Below are 16239 nucleotides of genomic sequence, written 5' to 3' on the forward strand. Positions count from 1 at the left end.
TAAACCGGACGCTCATTTTTCTGCGGCAAATGGGACATGCCACAATTTCTTTCAAGCTGCGGAATTCCACAGCAGAACACTGCAAGGCAAAAAGCTATTCGGTTCATTAGAACCTAATAGCTGCGGATTACTCCACGTGAAATGCGGCAGAAATCTGTCTGTGGGCATTTAGCCTAAGTTATATTTTTTAACAAAAAATATCTAAATATGGGGTACTTATGGATTGCCTTGTTTGGGGGGGTTAAAAAAAAATAACAGCTATATAGACGTTGTTGTTTTGTATTCTACAACGTATGCTATTCACCGATCGGCGTAACCGATGTGCTCCTGCATTCACACCTCCATTTGGCTGTCCGTTAGAAGTCCAATACGGTGCCGTTTTTTGGAGAAGAGAAATTGAATTAAAAATGGAAATGTGGTGTGTGTGTTTTTTTTTGTTTTGTTTTTTTTTTTGTTTTTTTTTACATTGATTTCAACAGGGTTTAAAAAAACAAAAACAAACCAAAAAACCCCCAGTAAACTTTCAGTTTGCTTTTGTTCTGTTTGTGCGTTTTAAGTAGCGGTGCAGGCTGTGCTCCTAGTTTAGTTAAAAAAAAACCTGAAAGCTTTCTGCGTTCTGATCTGCTCAGTTTAACACAGCCCGTTAGGCTGTTCACCTCGCTACTTGCTCAACATCAGCTATGTCTATGGCACAGTCTGTCATATCTATGACTAATGCCTTACTTAGCTGAATCTTAGATGCAATTGTTCCATCTGATTGCACCTTAGTATACCATCTCAAAACTTAGCTTGTGTTGCACTTAGTTATATATCTATGACTGGTGCAGGACATGGCTGAATTGTGTATGCAATCTCTTTATCTTGATTGCATAATACTATACCATCCTGATGATACAGCTTGTTAAACTAAGCTGTTGAAACGCGTAGATGGTTTTATTGATGGTTCTATTTGATTTAGCAATTAGTAGTAAGACTCCTCATAGGCTAATTGCCTGTGGTAGTTCACTACTGTGCTAAGTGAGTGATACTGGCTATTAGTAAACCAACTATCAGGCATTTCTGAATTGCATCACCAGTTCTGCCTTTGATGCTGGTCTACGTATGCCGTTTAAACGGGCCTTAGTGGAGGATCAGGTGTTAGGCTACTGCTGGACTATTTTATCAGTCCTGCCTTTCATACTAGATCCTCCTTTGATATTCTATAATCCACTAACAGTTAGAGTTACTTGGCTCTGAACATTACTCTCAGTAACCACTGTTGTTGGTACTTGGTGCTTGTTCAATAAAATTGAAATAAGAATAAGCACTTATGCAGCATGGTGTATACACACTGTTAGAAGTACATCGCAACTAACAGTATACACTATATAGATTGACGCCTGGGACAATTGTTATATACTTTTCTGCTATCAAGGCAGTTATATCTGTAGTGGAGGATTTCGTGCACTACATTAATGCGCGTATCCATAACACTACTCCACCATAAGGAATTTCTTCATCCATACTATAGTCACGGATATTTACCAAAATAGGGATAGAGCGACAGGGTCACTAATATCTCTATTGGAGCATATGCATCATTATTCATCTGTTTATGCATATAGCCGAGATAGGTAAAAATCGCAAAGTGCCCTATGAATGCCTTTATCCAGTACTCAACCACTCTGTGATTATACGGTTTATCTCATCTTGATCACATTTTGGATTGGTCATTTTATTCATATGTACCACGAGTAATCCTATAGTGGTTCTAAATAAGACCATCAGACTAATAGTGGATATTTGTGCATGGTGAATCCACACCTAGAGAGCATCGGTAGTGTGGAAAATCCCTTCCGTGATAATTATATAAGTGAATGGAGATTAATACACCTTACCTGTCCTAGGCATCATATTTTATGGACGGTGCCGATCGGTTTTGACAGGCACTATACCTATTAAGGATTGATCACGCCCTATGTATACATATTTTTAAATTTATATCAATAAAGGTTAAATTTTATTTATTATTTAGTGGTTCCCTCGGTGATTCTATTTTGGTTCCTCAGGGAACTTTTCTGTCTCGGTGACGATCTGAATGAATAGCGCTGCAGGCTGTGCTACTAGCTAGTTCACTTTAAAAAACAAAAACAAAAAAACACGGAAAAAACCTGCTTTGTTTGCTTTCTTTCTGTTTGATTTCAATGGGGTAAAAAAAAAAAAACAAAGCTTTCAGTTTGTTTCCGTTTTTTTTTTTTTTTAAACTAAACTAGTAGCACAGCCCGCAGCGCTATTTCTGCAGTTAAAACCCAGAAACAGAGCAATAGCAAACTGAAAACTTGCTTTTTTAAAAATTTCAGTTGGGTTTTTAAAAAAAAGCGGTTTTGTTTTTATTTCTGTTTTAATTCAATCTCTTTGCTCCAAAAAATGAAACTGACTCAGAATTATAGCTGACACACAAGTGACGTGTGAATGCACCCTTAGAGACTGTGTGCAGTTTTATTTTTTCTTTTTTTTTTTTTTTAATTTTCAGAATAGAAATCCAGTTAAACATTGTCAGAGGCAGCACAAAGATCATGCTTCCAAACTTTCATAAACTCTGCCAGCTGACAGGAGCTGTAGCAGGTTATTTACTTAATCATTGTGAAATTTGAGCAAATTTAGAACACAAGCTGAATTAATTATTTCAGCGAACTATCCTAGTCACTTGGGAGTTGTCCACTGGCTCCCAGAAGCCAGAAGAAAGAGGGATAGGATACAACAGGTGGGAAAGGGGTGGGTGGAAGTCGGGGGTGGGAAGGGGAGAAAATGGGGTAAAGGGAAGGGTGGGAGACAAGTAGGGAGCCAAAAAAAACCCCCACAATCCCAAGCCACTACCCTATATTTTATATCCTTATCTGAGGTAACAAAGACCTGGGAACGACTGGATTAGGGCTCAGATTTGGGCGCCGGATGCAGGGTCCAACGAGCTCATTGAGCGCATAGGTTCTTATACTCCGAGTTTTGAGAACTTGTCCTGTAGGTCTTTGGATGCTGTAAGCTCTTTCATCTCCATAATCTCATGGACCTTACGGAACCACATTGAAATAGAGGGAGGTGACTATTGTCACCAAAGTTTCGGAATGCATGTCCTTGCTGTATCAACCACATGTCTCACAAGAGCACTTATGGGAGTACGAGGGAATCTCGCTGAGATGTAGGAGAAAGTATGAACTCCCAAATTCACCTGCATTCTGTGTAAATTTGGAGGAAATACACCATACCTGCTAGTATTGGGCATTCCCAAAATATACGTAATATGGTCCCTTGGCATGTGCTACACCTCCAACGGAGGGGGGAAACAGCGAGTATCATTTTATGAAGTCAGGAGGGCACCCTGTACCAACGCAAGAGGATCGTGAAACCCGTTTTCTGAGTCTTCCTTGAAATGGAGGATTTATGTGTAAATTTTATTTAGCGGTTCTGGTGTAAACGATACTGTCAAGTCCCTTTGTCAGGCAAGAACATACAATGGTAGTGGAGCCTCAGTTTCTGCAGTTAACATCTTCTAAACATGTGAAAGGGTATGACAAGAGGGGCCCATCCCACCACAGAGTTACTCAAATGGCATTTTTGCTCTTGAGAATCCCAAGTGGGGGAGTAGAGAGAGGAGAAAGTGTCTGAAGGATTTCCCTATATGTCAGTGACGTGGCTTCTGTGATATTTGCTAGCACATCTACAGATAACCAATGTCCTTCTGATAGAAAGTGGCTTGCTCTACATCTTCTGCTCCGAATCCAAAGGTGGAGCCTGTCTCCCTCTACGCTAGACTGAAAGGCTGAGTTCCCCAAAATAGGAAATGGTGGAGAAGGCCTGGGTGAAATGCTCTGATTTGGTAAAACTCGGGAGAGGGCCTAAAGTTGGACCTGACGTAGGGTGTGAACTGGCCTCCGGGGAAAATGTCCCCCTGTATCCAGGGTAAGGTGGTCAGGGGTACGGAGGAGGACATCTGTTCTAACGTGACCCGCTGCTTAAACTCTGCCTATACCAGTCAACCACATGCAGTAAATGGGAGGCTTGATGATAGGCCACCATGTCTGGTAGGCCTAATCTCCCCCCCCCCCCCCCCCCCCTCCTCTCTTTGGGCCTCAACAAGGCGCAATGGGTTACGCGGGAAGGCTTGAGAGTAGGGAATGTAAATGTCCGAAAAATAACCCGGGGATGTGAATAGGCAAGGCTTTTGAAGGCTGTACAATATTCTGGCCAGGATATTCATCTTAACTATTGCGCATCTACCAAACCATACTTTTGGGGGAGGAGAGGAAATCTTGTTTCTACTGTGTACACACTGCAACAAAAATTACACTTTATTCTATGGGTCAATATGATTGTGATAATACAAAACTTGTATAGTGTAGATAAGGCAAAATTGTATTTTTGCTACCATCTTCTGACAGCCATAACTTTTATTTTTCAGTCGACCGTTATGAGAGCTCTTTGTTTGCGGTTCGTCATGTAGTTTTTATTGGTACCGTTTTGGAGGACATGCAACGTTTTAATCGCTTCTTGTTCATCAAAAAAAAAAAAAATGTGATCAGACTGCAGGATAATTGAGTTACTTTGCTAGATCAGACTTTTACCGATGCAGCGATACCAAATATGTTTTTTGGAACTTATTTGTGATCATGCGATCGCCCCTGCAGTAGAATGTAATACCATAGTATTGCATTATACCATGATCTGACATGCAATCTATCAAGTCAGGCCACAGACATGGCTACATAGACAATCTGCAGTGGCAGCTGTGGGAGCCTTCAGAAGGCCCCTGGCTGCCATGGCAACTGAATGACATCCTGTAATCAGAATTAACGACATTTAAAGGGTTACCAGCTGCGATCAATGTGAGTGCTGATCCTGTTTGTTGTGGGCGGGTGTCGGCTGTGAAAGAAGCCGACACCTGCATTGTATGGAGTGAGTGACCATCCATGCTGCTCCATACAAACCCCTAATGTCCATGACCAGTCTGTACGTCATGGAGCATCAAGGAGTTAATGTCTATTAGTCAGACTGTGACATGTGATTATATTGATGTACTAGAGGGTATGGTGCCTGTGGCTTCATTCTTTTAAAGCAGGTGTCACCTAGGGACCTTCAGTAGGCCTCTAGCTACCATGAAAACAACCATCACCACATTATCCAGGCTGCTTTCACACGGCCGACAAAATCACGAGATTTGTGCGTTGCAAGACACAGAAATCTTGAACGAGTATGAACCCTATCTGTTTGAACGGGGTCATAAACGAGCAGTTTTTTTTTTTAAATTCTTTCAGCTTTATTTTTTTTGGGGGGGGGGGGGGGGGGAGGAGGGGAGGAATTTTGGCATGTCCTATCTTTCGGCATTCCCTCAAAATGCCTTGGCCATTGTTTTCAATAGGGCCGGCAAAGCATTGCACTGCGTGTGAGGCACATGCGAGGTTTACCATTTGAAAACGATTGGAAACACTCCGCGATCCTCCTCCACGGCTAAAAGCCGCAGTGGAGGATCGCTGCATCCCTGAAGTGGTGCAAGACTGTTTTAACACAACACAAAAAACACCTTGCATCCACGGGGACATCGCATGTTGGCGAGCGGATATCGGGCCACGTTTCACATCCCAAAATCGCACTCAACCATGTGAAATTAGCCGTAGTCAGGAGATAGAGGGTACCCTCCCCCTCTGTGTCAGCCTTCTCGATGCCACAATCACTGACCCTCTATGCTGTGGTCAGTAAACAGCCAGGATTAGCATTATTTCTCATCCTGGCTTTTAACCCCTTAAGGACATGGCCTATTTTGGGCTTGGGGACGCAACAATTTTTGGCGGATTTTCTTCTCCATTTATCAAAAGCCGTAACGTTTTTTATTTTTCCGTCGACGTGGCCGTGTAAGGGCTTGTTTTTTGCGTGGCGAACTGTAGTTTTTATCGGCATCATTTTTGGGTACATTATATTGTAAAACTTTTTTTTTTTTTTTTTATGATAGCAGGGAGAGAAAACGCATCAATCCTGCCATAGATTTTTATTTTTTTATTTTTTACAGCGTTAATCATGCAGCATAAATAAGATATTCCATTTTTTCTGCAGGTCGGTATGGTTACGATACCAAAACTCTTACTTTTTTTAGGTTTTTCCACTTTTCTGCAATTAAACTCTTTTTGTTTGGAAATCTTTTTTTTTTTTTTTTCTTTTTTCTAAATCGCTGCATTCAAAATCCTGCAACTTTTTTATTTTATTTTTTGATGTACGGAGCTCTATGTGGGCTTATTTTTTGCGAGACAAGCCGTAGTTTTTATTGGTACCATTTTGGGGTACATACGGCTTTTTTGATCACTTTTTTATTGCGTTTTTACTGAGGCAAAATGCTAAAAATTAGCATTTTGCCTCAGTTTTTTAGCGTTTTTTGAAACAATTTTTTTTCCGTGCACAGTCAAAAGCATGTGCAACTTATTCTACGCGTCGTTACGGACAAGACAATACCAAATATGTGGGGGTTTATTTTTTTTTTACTTTTTTTTTTTTTTTTTAATGCTAATCTGAGAAAAAGCATAAAAAATTGTTTTTTTTACTTTTTTTTTTTTTTTAACTTGGTTTTTTAATTCATTTTTTTAATCTTTCTTTTTTTTTACACTGTTTGTGTCCCCCTGAGGGACTTTGACGACAGCCCTGATGATCGCTGTCATAAGACATGGCAGAGCTACTGCTCTGCCATGCCTTATCGCTTATACAGGGATCTCAGGAACTGGTAACACAGGACGCCAGTGTCTGGCATCCTGTTGCCATGGTGACAGGCCGGGCTCTCCCTCTGTGATCTTTCCCTGCTGCGATCTACCTAGATCGCAGCAGGGAAGGGGTTAACAGCGGGGGGCGCATCTCCGATGCCCCCCCACTGTTACAGCGGGACGCCGGCTGTGACTGACAGCCGGCTTCCGCTGCGGGATAGCGCGGGATCATATGTGATCCCGCGCTATCCCCAGGACGTAAGTTTACGCCCTGTTGCGGGAAGTACCCTGCTGGCAGGACGTAAACTTACGCCCTGCAGCGGGAATGAGTTAAGTAGTAGCCTGGCTGTCAGTCTACATGTTGAACCTCTGGCCTCTTCTCAAATCTCCTACAGACTGAAAAGGGTTTTCTTCAAGAATTGCCCAGCATTTATTGCCATTCATTTTTCCTTAAATCCTTACCAGTTTTCCAGTCCCCGCAGATGAATAGCCTCCCCACAGCATAATGCTGCTACCCAGGGCTGTAACTACAGGGGCTGCAGAGGGTGCAGTTGCGCCTGCGCCTTGGAGCCCACAAGGGGTCTTTCCTATAAAAAGAGACCACTACAATGAATGAAATATTATAGTTGGAGGCCCTGTTCCAGATCTTACATTGGGCCCAGCAGCTTCAAGTTATGCTGTACTTCAATGTGGGAATGGTTATCTTGGGGTTATGGAGCAATAAATGCCAGTCAGCTGCTGCAAAAGCAAATAAAGTCTTGGGGTGCATTAAGAGGTATGGGGGCGAGGGACGAGAACATTCTTCTTCCACTATATAAGCACTTGTCAGGCCCCACATGGAATACTGTGTACAGTTCTGGACACCGCTGCTCAGGAAAGATGTTGCAGTGCTTGAGGGGGCCAAACAAGGGCAACTAAATTAATGAACGGAATGGAAGGACTGGGATACCCAGAGAGGCTATCAAAATTGGGCTTCTTCACCCTGGAAAAAAGACTGCTAAGCGGCAACCAAATAACTATGTATAAATACATTAGGGGACAATACAAGGATCTGTTTATACCCAGGACTGTGATGGTAACAAGAGGGCATCCTCTATGTCTAGAGGAACGAAGGTTTCATCACCAACATAGAAAGGGGTTCTTTACTGTAAGAGCAGTGAGACACTGGAACTCTTCCTGAGGATGTGGTGATGGCAAAATCCAAAGAGGAGATTAAGAGGGGACTAGATGCCTTCTTAGAGCTCTATGATATTACAGGATATAGGCACTAAATAACCAGTGGGTTTGTTCATCCGGGTCTTGGAGTCAGGTAGGAAATGTTGATCCAGGGACTGGGACGTATTGGGTTTGCACCACACATAGCGTTTCCTGCGATGGCCAGAAAGTTCAGTTTTAGTCTCCTCTGACCAGAGAACCTTCCATGTCTTTGGAGAGTCGGCCGCATGCTGTTTGGTGACCTCCAAACAGGTCTTCCACTTGGTGGGTGAAAACTGATAGCCCTCTGGGACACCCATGTCCCACCTACTTCCCAGTGCCGGATGGCTTAATACAAGATCCCTAAAGCTGAAGTAAATGCTCTGCTGGTTGCACATGCGCTGCTGTGGCTCCAATTATTTTAGTGGGGCAGACTGCTAGCCGAGCGCTATGCCTGTTGGACTTGAAAAATGGCTAATCTCGTCATCCTATTTTTATGAGACTACTTAGTGGCTTCCATCGCTAACGACAGGGGAGGTAAGTATAACACTTACATTCCCTGGACTCCATGGCTCACCTACTTTCAGCCCATAAGCTACGTTTATAGTTGTAAAAGTAGGTGACAGATTCCATTCAAATAATATACTGTAATTGGAAGTTTAAAAAAAAACAACAAAAAACCCCCCCCCCCAAAAAAAAACCAAAATTATAGGCCATTTTTCTGATGACTTATTCCCTTTAGTATACAGATGTTGCTTGGGTCATTTTCATGTTAGGAAACGGGTCCAATAACATTAGAGACTATCAGTTTGGACCAGTCCCATAACCTAAAGTAACGTGTAATATAAAGGACACGGAGTTCAAATCTGTAATTATATACTTGCACGCTCTCCCATTCCCCCGCTGTGCACCCACAACCCGGTCACTGCTGCATGCTAGGCCTCTATTGTGTCTGTCTAGTAGTAATCTCTATACAGTCAAGGGGCAGTTTGCAGGAGCACAGCAGGGGAAATAGGAGGGAGTATAAATATACAAATTACACGTGCCGTACTAAGCATAGAGAAGGAGAAAGCAGGTAGAAATCTAAAAATAAAGATGGTGCCTGATAAGCATCAGACATGGGCCTGCACTGCATGGAAGTGACTGCAATAGGCCGGGCTCACATGACCATATTGGCATTGCGTATTAAGCAGGCTCTGTACGCCGGTGTGATACGTGGGAATTCGCAGGCAATCAAATAAGCTACCATACACAGTTCTACTCACATTAACGTGTCGGCATCGTGTAATCTGCGGACACAAAATAGAACGCCGCGTGTTCTATCTTACTGTGCATATACGTGAGATGGAGCCCATTGTTCTCTATTGTCACATATATACACACAGCCCATACGCAATTATGCTAAGCGACGGCGCGGGAAATATAAACAGGTGTACTGTGCGTGACTACATGCGTGAAGACGAGGCAAAGTGCAGTACAATTTCGCCATCATACATGGCCAGCTTCATAGCTGTAAAGCGCTGCGGGAGCCCGGTGGTGTTTCACACTTACGGCCGCGTGAGCCCGGCCACACACGGAGAAGGCGTTTGGAGTGTGACAGGCAATCGGGTGAGGGACTGGGATGGAAAAATGTTTAGCTGGAGTGCTTCCTTTCTGCAGATTGTAGCCACTATAGGGGTATAGACCTGTGCCCATAATGTGGGCTTTGTAGTTTTTTTCAAAAATGGTATGGGTTTTGGTGTTCATGTCACTTACCCAAAGCTTTCTGTCACATGGGGTATCTGATGAGCTGGGTATGAAATGGTCTCATCCCTATTCTTGAAATCTTCAGTTTTAGTTCTGGCTTCAGGCCTATTAATGGAATGTTTACACTGATCTCTTCCCAGCAAACGGATGACCTCCTGATGCTTGACCATTCAGGGTCTATTCTACTTATCTAGTGTATGGGCGGCTTTAGGTGAATTCTTTCCTTGTTTTACAGTTTCCTCCTCTTCGTTTTGTTTTTTTTTCCCCCCTTTTTCTTTAAATATTGGGATATAGATAGTCTGCTAGCTTTTGGGGAACTTTTAAGGCCTATTTACACATAACGATTGTCGCTCAAATGAGAAGGTGCGCAATAATAATCATGTCTAAATGTGAGACATCGTGCACTTTTCGTTCGCTTTTTGTTTGTCGCTCAGTTTCAGCCAGCATAAAAATCCTCACCGTCTCGCTTACTTCTCGCTATGTTTAAACGCTCCCCCCTCAGTGTTTCATGTAGGAATGTGAAGCGCTGAGCGAGAAGTGAACAATTCTCAGCCACGATCTTCCTGTTGAAACATTCTGCGCGAACTGCGAACGAATTAGCGGTGAAGTCACTCGCTCATACGCTTGTTCAAACGACAATAGCCTAGTGTAAAAGGGGCATTATACCAGCTTACCACATGCTCCATAGGCTTTATCAAAGCTGGGATTCACATGGCCCATACCAGATAAACTCTAGTATCCTGTTCGATGGGGCAGAAGTAGTGCCAACCACTGGTCAGTAAATGCAGGTTATGGCCCTGCTCTAGCGCCAACTTCTGATACTTGCCTACCTATGAGGGGGAAAAAAACAAATACAAACTTTTAGTGGGAACTTTTGTAGGCCAAGGATTTTAGGTTTGATTAGTATAATTGGGTTAGTCATTCCATGTTTATTTACTGTGTCCTCGCTTTGTATTTTTTTCCATGCAGTTTTATGTCCTGGGTCCAATACTCTTCCCCTTGCGTTTCTTACTGGCTGCCGTCTTCCTCTTTCTGATGTGGCCAATTGCCGCTCTTCGGGTAGCTGGGATGAAGGAGGAAGAACTCAGCCGACCAATAAGATACCGACGAATGTAAGTCCAAAGCCAGTTATTGTGGAAGTATATACTCGAGTATAAGCTAACCCAAATACAAGCCGTGGCACCTAAGTTTACAACAAAAAACTGGAAAAACTTAGTGACTCGCGTATAAGCCTAGGGTGGGAAATGCAGCAGCTACTGTTACTGCATACGCAGTAATATTCCCCGCAGGGAGTCCCCTTGCCACTGAACACTGTCAGTCTTCAGTGACAAGTGGACTCCCTGCGGGGAGCAAAGAATTCCCTATCACAGCTGTGGTAGAGGATTACAAAGCTTTCCCATTGATTTCAATGGGGATGCCGGTGGCCCCATTGAAAGCACTAGGATGTCAGCATCTCCGCAGTGATTTTCGGGGAAGGGCTTTTAATATAAGCCCTTCTCTGAAAATCATCCCTAGCTGTAGTAAAAAAAAAAAAATATACTCACCTGTCCATCGCTGCTGGGGCTCAGGCGCATCAAGACTGTTGTCATCCCGGGACTGTAATGAAGTCCTTTCAGCAGGTGGGGATTTTAAAGGGCTGCGTCTTATTGGCTGAGTGCTCAACCCATCACAGGCAGCACTCTGCGTTCAGCTGTCATTCAATGAATGACTGTCTGTGATTGGTCACAGCACTGTGACCAATCACGGGCAGCGCTCGGCCATTCAATGAACGGCCGAGCGTTGCCTGTGGTTGGCTGAGCGCTGTGAGCAATCAAAGGCAGCGCTCAGCTTTCATTTAATGAATGGTCGAGCATTGCCTGTGGTTGGCTGAGCGCTGTGAGCAATCAAAGGCAGCGCTCAGCTGTCATTCAATAAATGGTCGAGCGCTGCCTGTGACTGGCTGAGCGCTCAGCCAATCAGATGCAGCCCATTCAGCAGGAGGGGACTTTAAATCCCGCCTGCTGAACTTCATTACAGTGACAGGACCCAAGCGGTTAGCTGCGCCTGAGCCCTGGCAGCAGAGGAGAGGCAAGAAAAAAAAAAAAAAATATATATATATATATATATATATATATATATATATATATATATATATATTTTTTTTTTTTTGTCTTGCCTCTCCTCTGCTGCCAGGGCTCAGGCGCAGCTAACCGCTTGGGTCCTGTCACTGTAATGAAGTTCAGCAGGCGTATTATATTATATTATATTTTTTTATTTTTATTTTTTTTACCAAAACTAGGGATGATTTACAGGGAAGGGCTTATATTTAAAGCCCATCCCCGAAAATCACTGCAGTGGTTGCCGGCAGACCATTGCTTTCAATAGGGCCGCCAGCAGCGGCCCCATTGAAAGCAATGGTGCATGGGACCCTCCCTCGAGTATAAACCGTGGGGGGGGCTTTTTCAGCATAAAAAATTTGCTGAGAAAGTCTGCTTATACTTGAGTATATACGGTAGTTATATGTCCACATTATGCAGTGAAACATGTTCACTTATTCCCATCTCTTTTCCATTCCATGTGTCTCCTTATGCACACAGCATTCTACATCACCTGATTTACCTTCTGAGCCGCACTATGTTCTTCATGTGTGGATTCCACTGGATCACCATCCGTGGACGACGTGCCTCCAGCTCTGAGGCACCACTTCTGGTTGTGGCCCCTCACTCTACCTTCTTTGACCCCATAGTTACTGTGGTTTGTGACCTCCCATCCGTTGTGTCCAGAGTGGAGAATCTCAACATTCCTGTGATTGGAGGTGAGTAGAATAATTCTATTGTATTTTGGGGTCAGAATGGTTCAGGCACACCGCAGAAAGCCTCATTCCAATCTGTTCTGGAGATCTTGGCTGGTCTAAGATCATTTGTAGCTGTGTATGGTTTTCTGGCTTTGTTTCCTATTCCCATTCCCAATCATTGTTATCAAGACCTGTATAAAGGGTTTGACATTGATTTGAAGGAATGCTGCTGTCCAATAGGTGGCGCTGCAGAGGTATTGTTCCATCTTCCTTATTTGTGTAGCTGGATTTCTACACGGACCTTAATGTAATATGTGCCAAATGCATACCATTGCGCAAATTGTACTGCACATTTTTTGAGTAATCCAACTGAAACCTAGCACCCTTTCTCCACTTAGCACAATTATGGAGAGACACATGCTAAAGAGGCTCACATCGGATTTCCCCAATAAGCGCCTATATTCAATCATTTAAATTGTGCTGCTGTTTTGTAGCCTCTCTGCGCTAGGCCTGCTGGCTAGGAGAATTTGATAAAAAGGATTCGTTTTCAGTGAATAGGCGAAGGCCTTTCTAAGGGTACATGGGTTCCATTTTTCCTGTGTCCTCTTGATCTGTCTTACATCCATGAGCTACTCCTGAAAAACTAGTAGATTTGTAGGAACATTAAGTCATCCTTGCTTTGGCCAACATGTGGTGAGAATGCCTGAGAAAATGTTTCCATATGGACAGAATGGCTATTTACCTAATGGCCCCTTTTAGATGGTATGACTGTTGGGTAAACTATGCCCGACACTCGTCCCCGCATATACTCGCTCTTGTGCTGTTGCCGTTGGCTCTCAGTGGGGAGGCTGCAGGAGATTTCTCTCCTCTCGCTCCCCCGCCCCTCTCCATTGACCTAAACACAGCGACTGTTCAATACTGAATGGCTGCCATTTACACTGAATGATGAGCGATCAGCTGATAGTCCATAGTTTGTGCTGCATCAGCTGATCGCTCATCGTTCAGTGTAAATAGCGGCCGTTCAGTATTGAACAGCCGCTGTGTTATGTCAATGGAGAGGGACGGGGAAGCAAGAGGAGAGAAATCTCCTGCAGCTGCCCCGCCCCCATGCTCGCCGCTCTGTGAACGAGCCAGCACTACTAGCTACTGTCCAGGTGCATGGGAGCGAGGAGACACAGGGACGAGTTTCTAGCATCGTTTGCCTGACATTCGTCCCGTGTAAATGGACCTAAAGATGCAATGGGTAATCAAAACTATACTTCTATGGCATACCTGCAGGATGTGCCATAAAGGTCAGATGGGTGCAGGTTCCATCTTTCTGCTCCTGAAGACGTGTGGTCAGGGAGGGACACGCTTCTGAAGGCCGTATGCTAAACGGATGCAACAAAAGGCAGTGTGGTTAGTCCCTAACTTGGGCACTCCCTTTTGTGTCCTGCAGAAGCCACGTGTAATCCTTCTTATTTAAGACTCTGTAATTCTTTCGGCAGTATGACTTCTTGAGTTATTAAGAAATTATCATTTGAACTGAACCTTGTTGTATCTTTCTCAGCTCTCCTTCGATTTAATCAATCTATCATGGTATCTCGTCATGACCCGGCATCACGGAAAAAAGTGGTGGAGGAGGTGAAGAGACGAGCGACCTCACATGGAGAGTGGCCACAGGTTGGAGTTTTAGTTCCTGTTTGTTAGCACATTCTTAGGGCTCCAGGCAACCGCCACCCTCCACCCCACCCCCCAAAAAAACAAAAAACAAAACAACAAAAAAAACACTTGGGTGTCAATGACTAAAACTTTGCTCCTAAAGTTTTTTTAAATTTAATCAGGGTTTTTGATCGTAACATCACCTTTCCTTCTGTATGCTACTGGGTTTCCTATACCTGACTCGATGCATGTTTTCTGCAGGTTTTGTTCTTCCCAGAGGGCACAAATGGTAATGGAGAAGTTTTGTTGAAATTTAAACCTGGTGAGTAAATACTACAAATGTTAACTTGGTTGTAAATGAGCAAAATGTGTTAATGCATGCATACTCTGCCTGTTTTCTAACTATTCCAGGTGCCTTTGTGGCTGGAGTGCCGGTACAGCCGGTGTTGATGAGATATCCTAACAGACTGGTAAGTTATGTAAAGAGAATATGGAGACTTGAGGCTGGTTAAAAGCTAACTAATTAATAAAAGATGGGGCCTATCCATATTGCTGTATTTAGTTTCAGACGTTGAGTGGTTCACTTTCTCTAACCTTGTAATCAGTCCTTGTTTCTCTGCAGCCGGCTACCATTTGGACTTGGAAAGGGAATGGAGTGTAAGTAATATTTCAATTTCTCTTTATTAGGCCGCCTGCACACGAGCGTTCCGGATTCCGCTAGCGGATTTTCACGCGCGTATGGTACCTAAATGTGCTTGCGGATAGGTGCGGATGCGTGAAAAATCACGCGCGGATATACGCGGATGTGTTGCGGAAAAAAACGCGCAGAAAAACCAGCAGACGCCCCTTATTGTAAACCCAACCCCTAGAGAACTGCCCATTCCTTGGAAAACAGCTGAAAAACCAACACCTAGACTCCGTTTTGTCCCTCTTGCTTGTGCGAGCACCGGTAAATTATTCTGGCAACATGCTTTCACCCGGTGAGCAGATGTCTTTGTGGGCATGGTTGATCCATGTAACTTTTTTCAGGCGCTTCTCCAGCGTGACTTTATTTCAGTCACTGCAAAAAAATTCACAAAGGGAAGGCCGCCTGCACACAGGCGGAAATCCCGCGGCGGTATTTCCCGCGGGATTTCCGCCGCTGAAAGTTTGCATAGGAGTGCATTACAATACGCACTCCTATGCAGACGGCCGCGGTTTGGCCGTGCGAAATCTCGCGCGGCAAACAAACCGCGGCATGTCCTATTTGTGTGCAGGGCTCGCACTCACCTGGCCGCCGGCTACGGTCTGCGCATGCGCCGGCTGCGCGGCAGCCGGCACAGGAAAGAGCCGGGGCCGCCAGGCGCGGGTGAGTACGCGCTCGTCACTGCAGGCTCTCGGGTCGGGTCCCGCGGCGAGAATTCTCGCCGCCGGATCCGACCCGCTGGTCTGCAGGCAGCCGAATTCATTACTACAGATTTTGCATTCTTAGATCCTGCATTGGCAAGAAATACTACCTATCTCCCTCTACAAATTTGCCTGTGAAGCTCTGTGCTGTGTGTTGGGACGCCTCCTACCATGCCTACTTCCTGTAGTCATAGCAACCAGTGACTCCATCCGCAGCTGCACTGCGGATGTACTGCGTGAAAAAACGCACCCATTCACTTGTATTGGAGGCTTCACGCGCAGAATCCGACCCAAATTAGAACAAGTCGCAGATTTTTTCACGCGTGTGAAAAAACGCGATACAAGTCCGTCCGTCTGGGGACAACTGCGGATCCTCATAGGAGTATATTGGCTGCGGTCTGGGGCAGATAATGTGCATAAAATAACGCGCTGGAAATTCCGTTCGTGTGCAGGCACCCTTAGGCCTCCTTCCCACGAACGGATTTACGCCGCGTAAATTCGCGGCAAAAATCCGCTGCGTTGCCCCCTGCTATTAGGTTCTATTGAACCTAATAGCACAATGCTCACGATGCGGAATTCCACCGCGGAATTTCGCACCGTGAAATCTCCCGTCCTCACCCGCAGCATGCTCTATTTGCCGCGGGTGTACGCGCTGACGGCTTCCATTGCAGTCAATGGAAGCCGTCCGTTCACGCTATCTCCCGCTGTAAACAGCGGAAGATAGCGTGAAAACGCTTCCCCACCTACCGCCGCCGTGTCATATGACGCGGCCGGCGCGTCACG

At 44.6% G+C, this 16239-nt stretch overlaps 1 protein-coding gene across 1 annotated transcript in view; it reads left to right on the forward strand.

The window, feature by feature from the left end:
* Nucleotides 1–16239, forward strand: part of LPCAT4 (lysophosphatidylcholine acyltransferase 4) — a 36449-nt gene that overhangs the window by 9590 nt on the left and 10620 nt on the right. The window contains exons 2-7 of the mRNA XM_066603715.1: nt 10626–10768; nt 12233–12450; nt 13979–14091; nt 14332–14392; nt 14482–14540; nt 14693–14727. Of these exons, the coding sequence (XP_066459812.1) occupies nt 10626–10768; nt 12233–12450; nt 13979–14091; nt 14332–14392; nt 14482–14540; nt 14693–14727 (629 nt within the window). The remainder of the gene's footprint in view (nt 1–10625; nt 10769–12232; nt 12451–13978; nt 14092–14331; nt 14393–14481; nt 14541–14692; nt 14728–16239) is intronic.

Source organism: Eleutherodactylus coqui, chromosome 5, assembly GCF_035609145.1.
Source record: "Eleutherodactylus coqui strain aEleCoq1 chromosome 5, aEleCoq1.hap1, whole genome shotgun sequence".
NCBI lineage: Eukaryota > Metazoa > Chordata > Amphibia > Anura > Eleutherodactylidae > Eleutherodactylus > Eleutherodactylus coqui.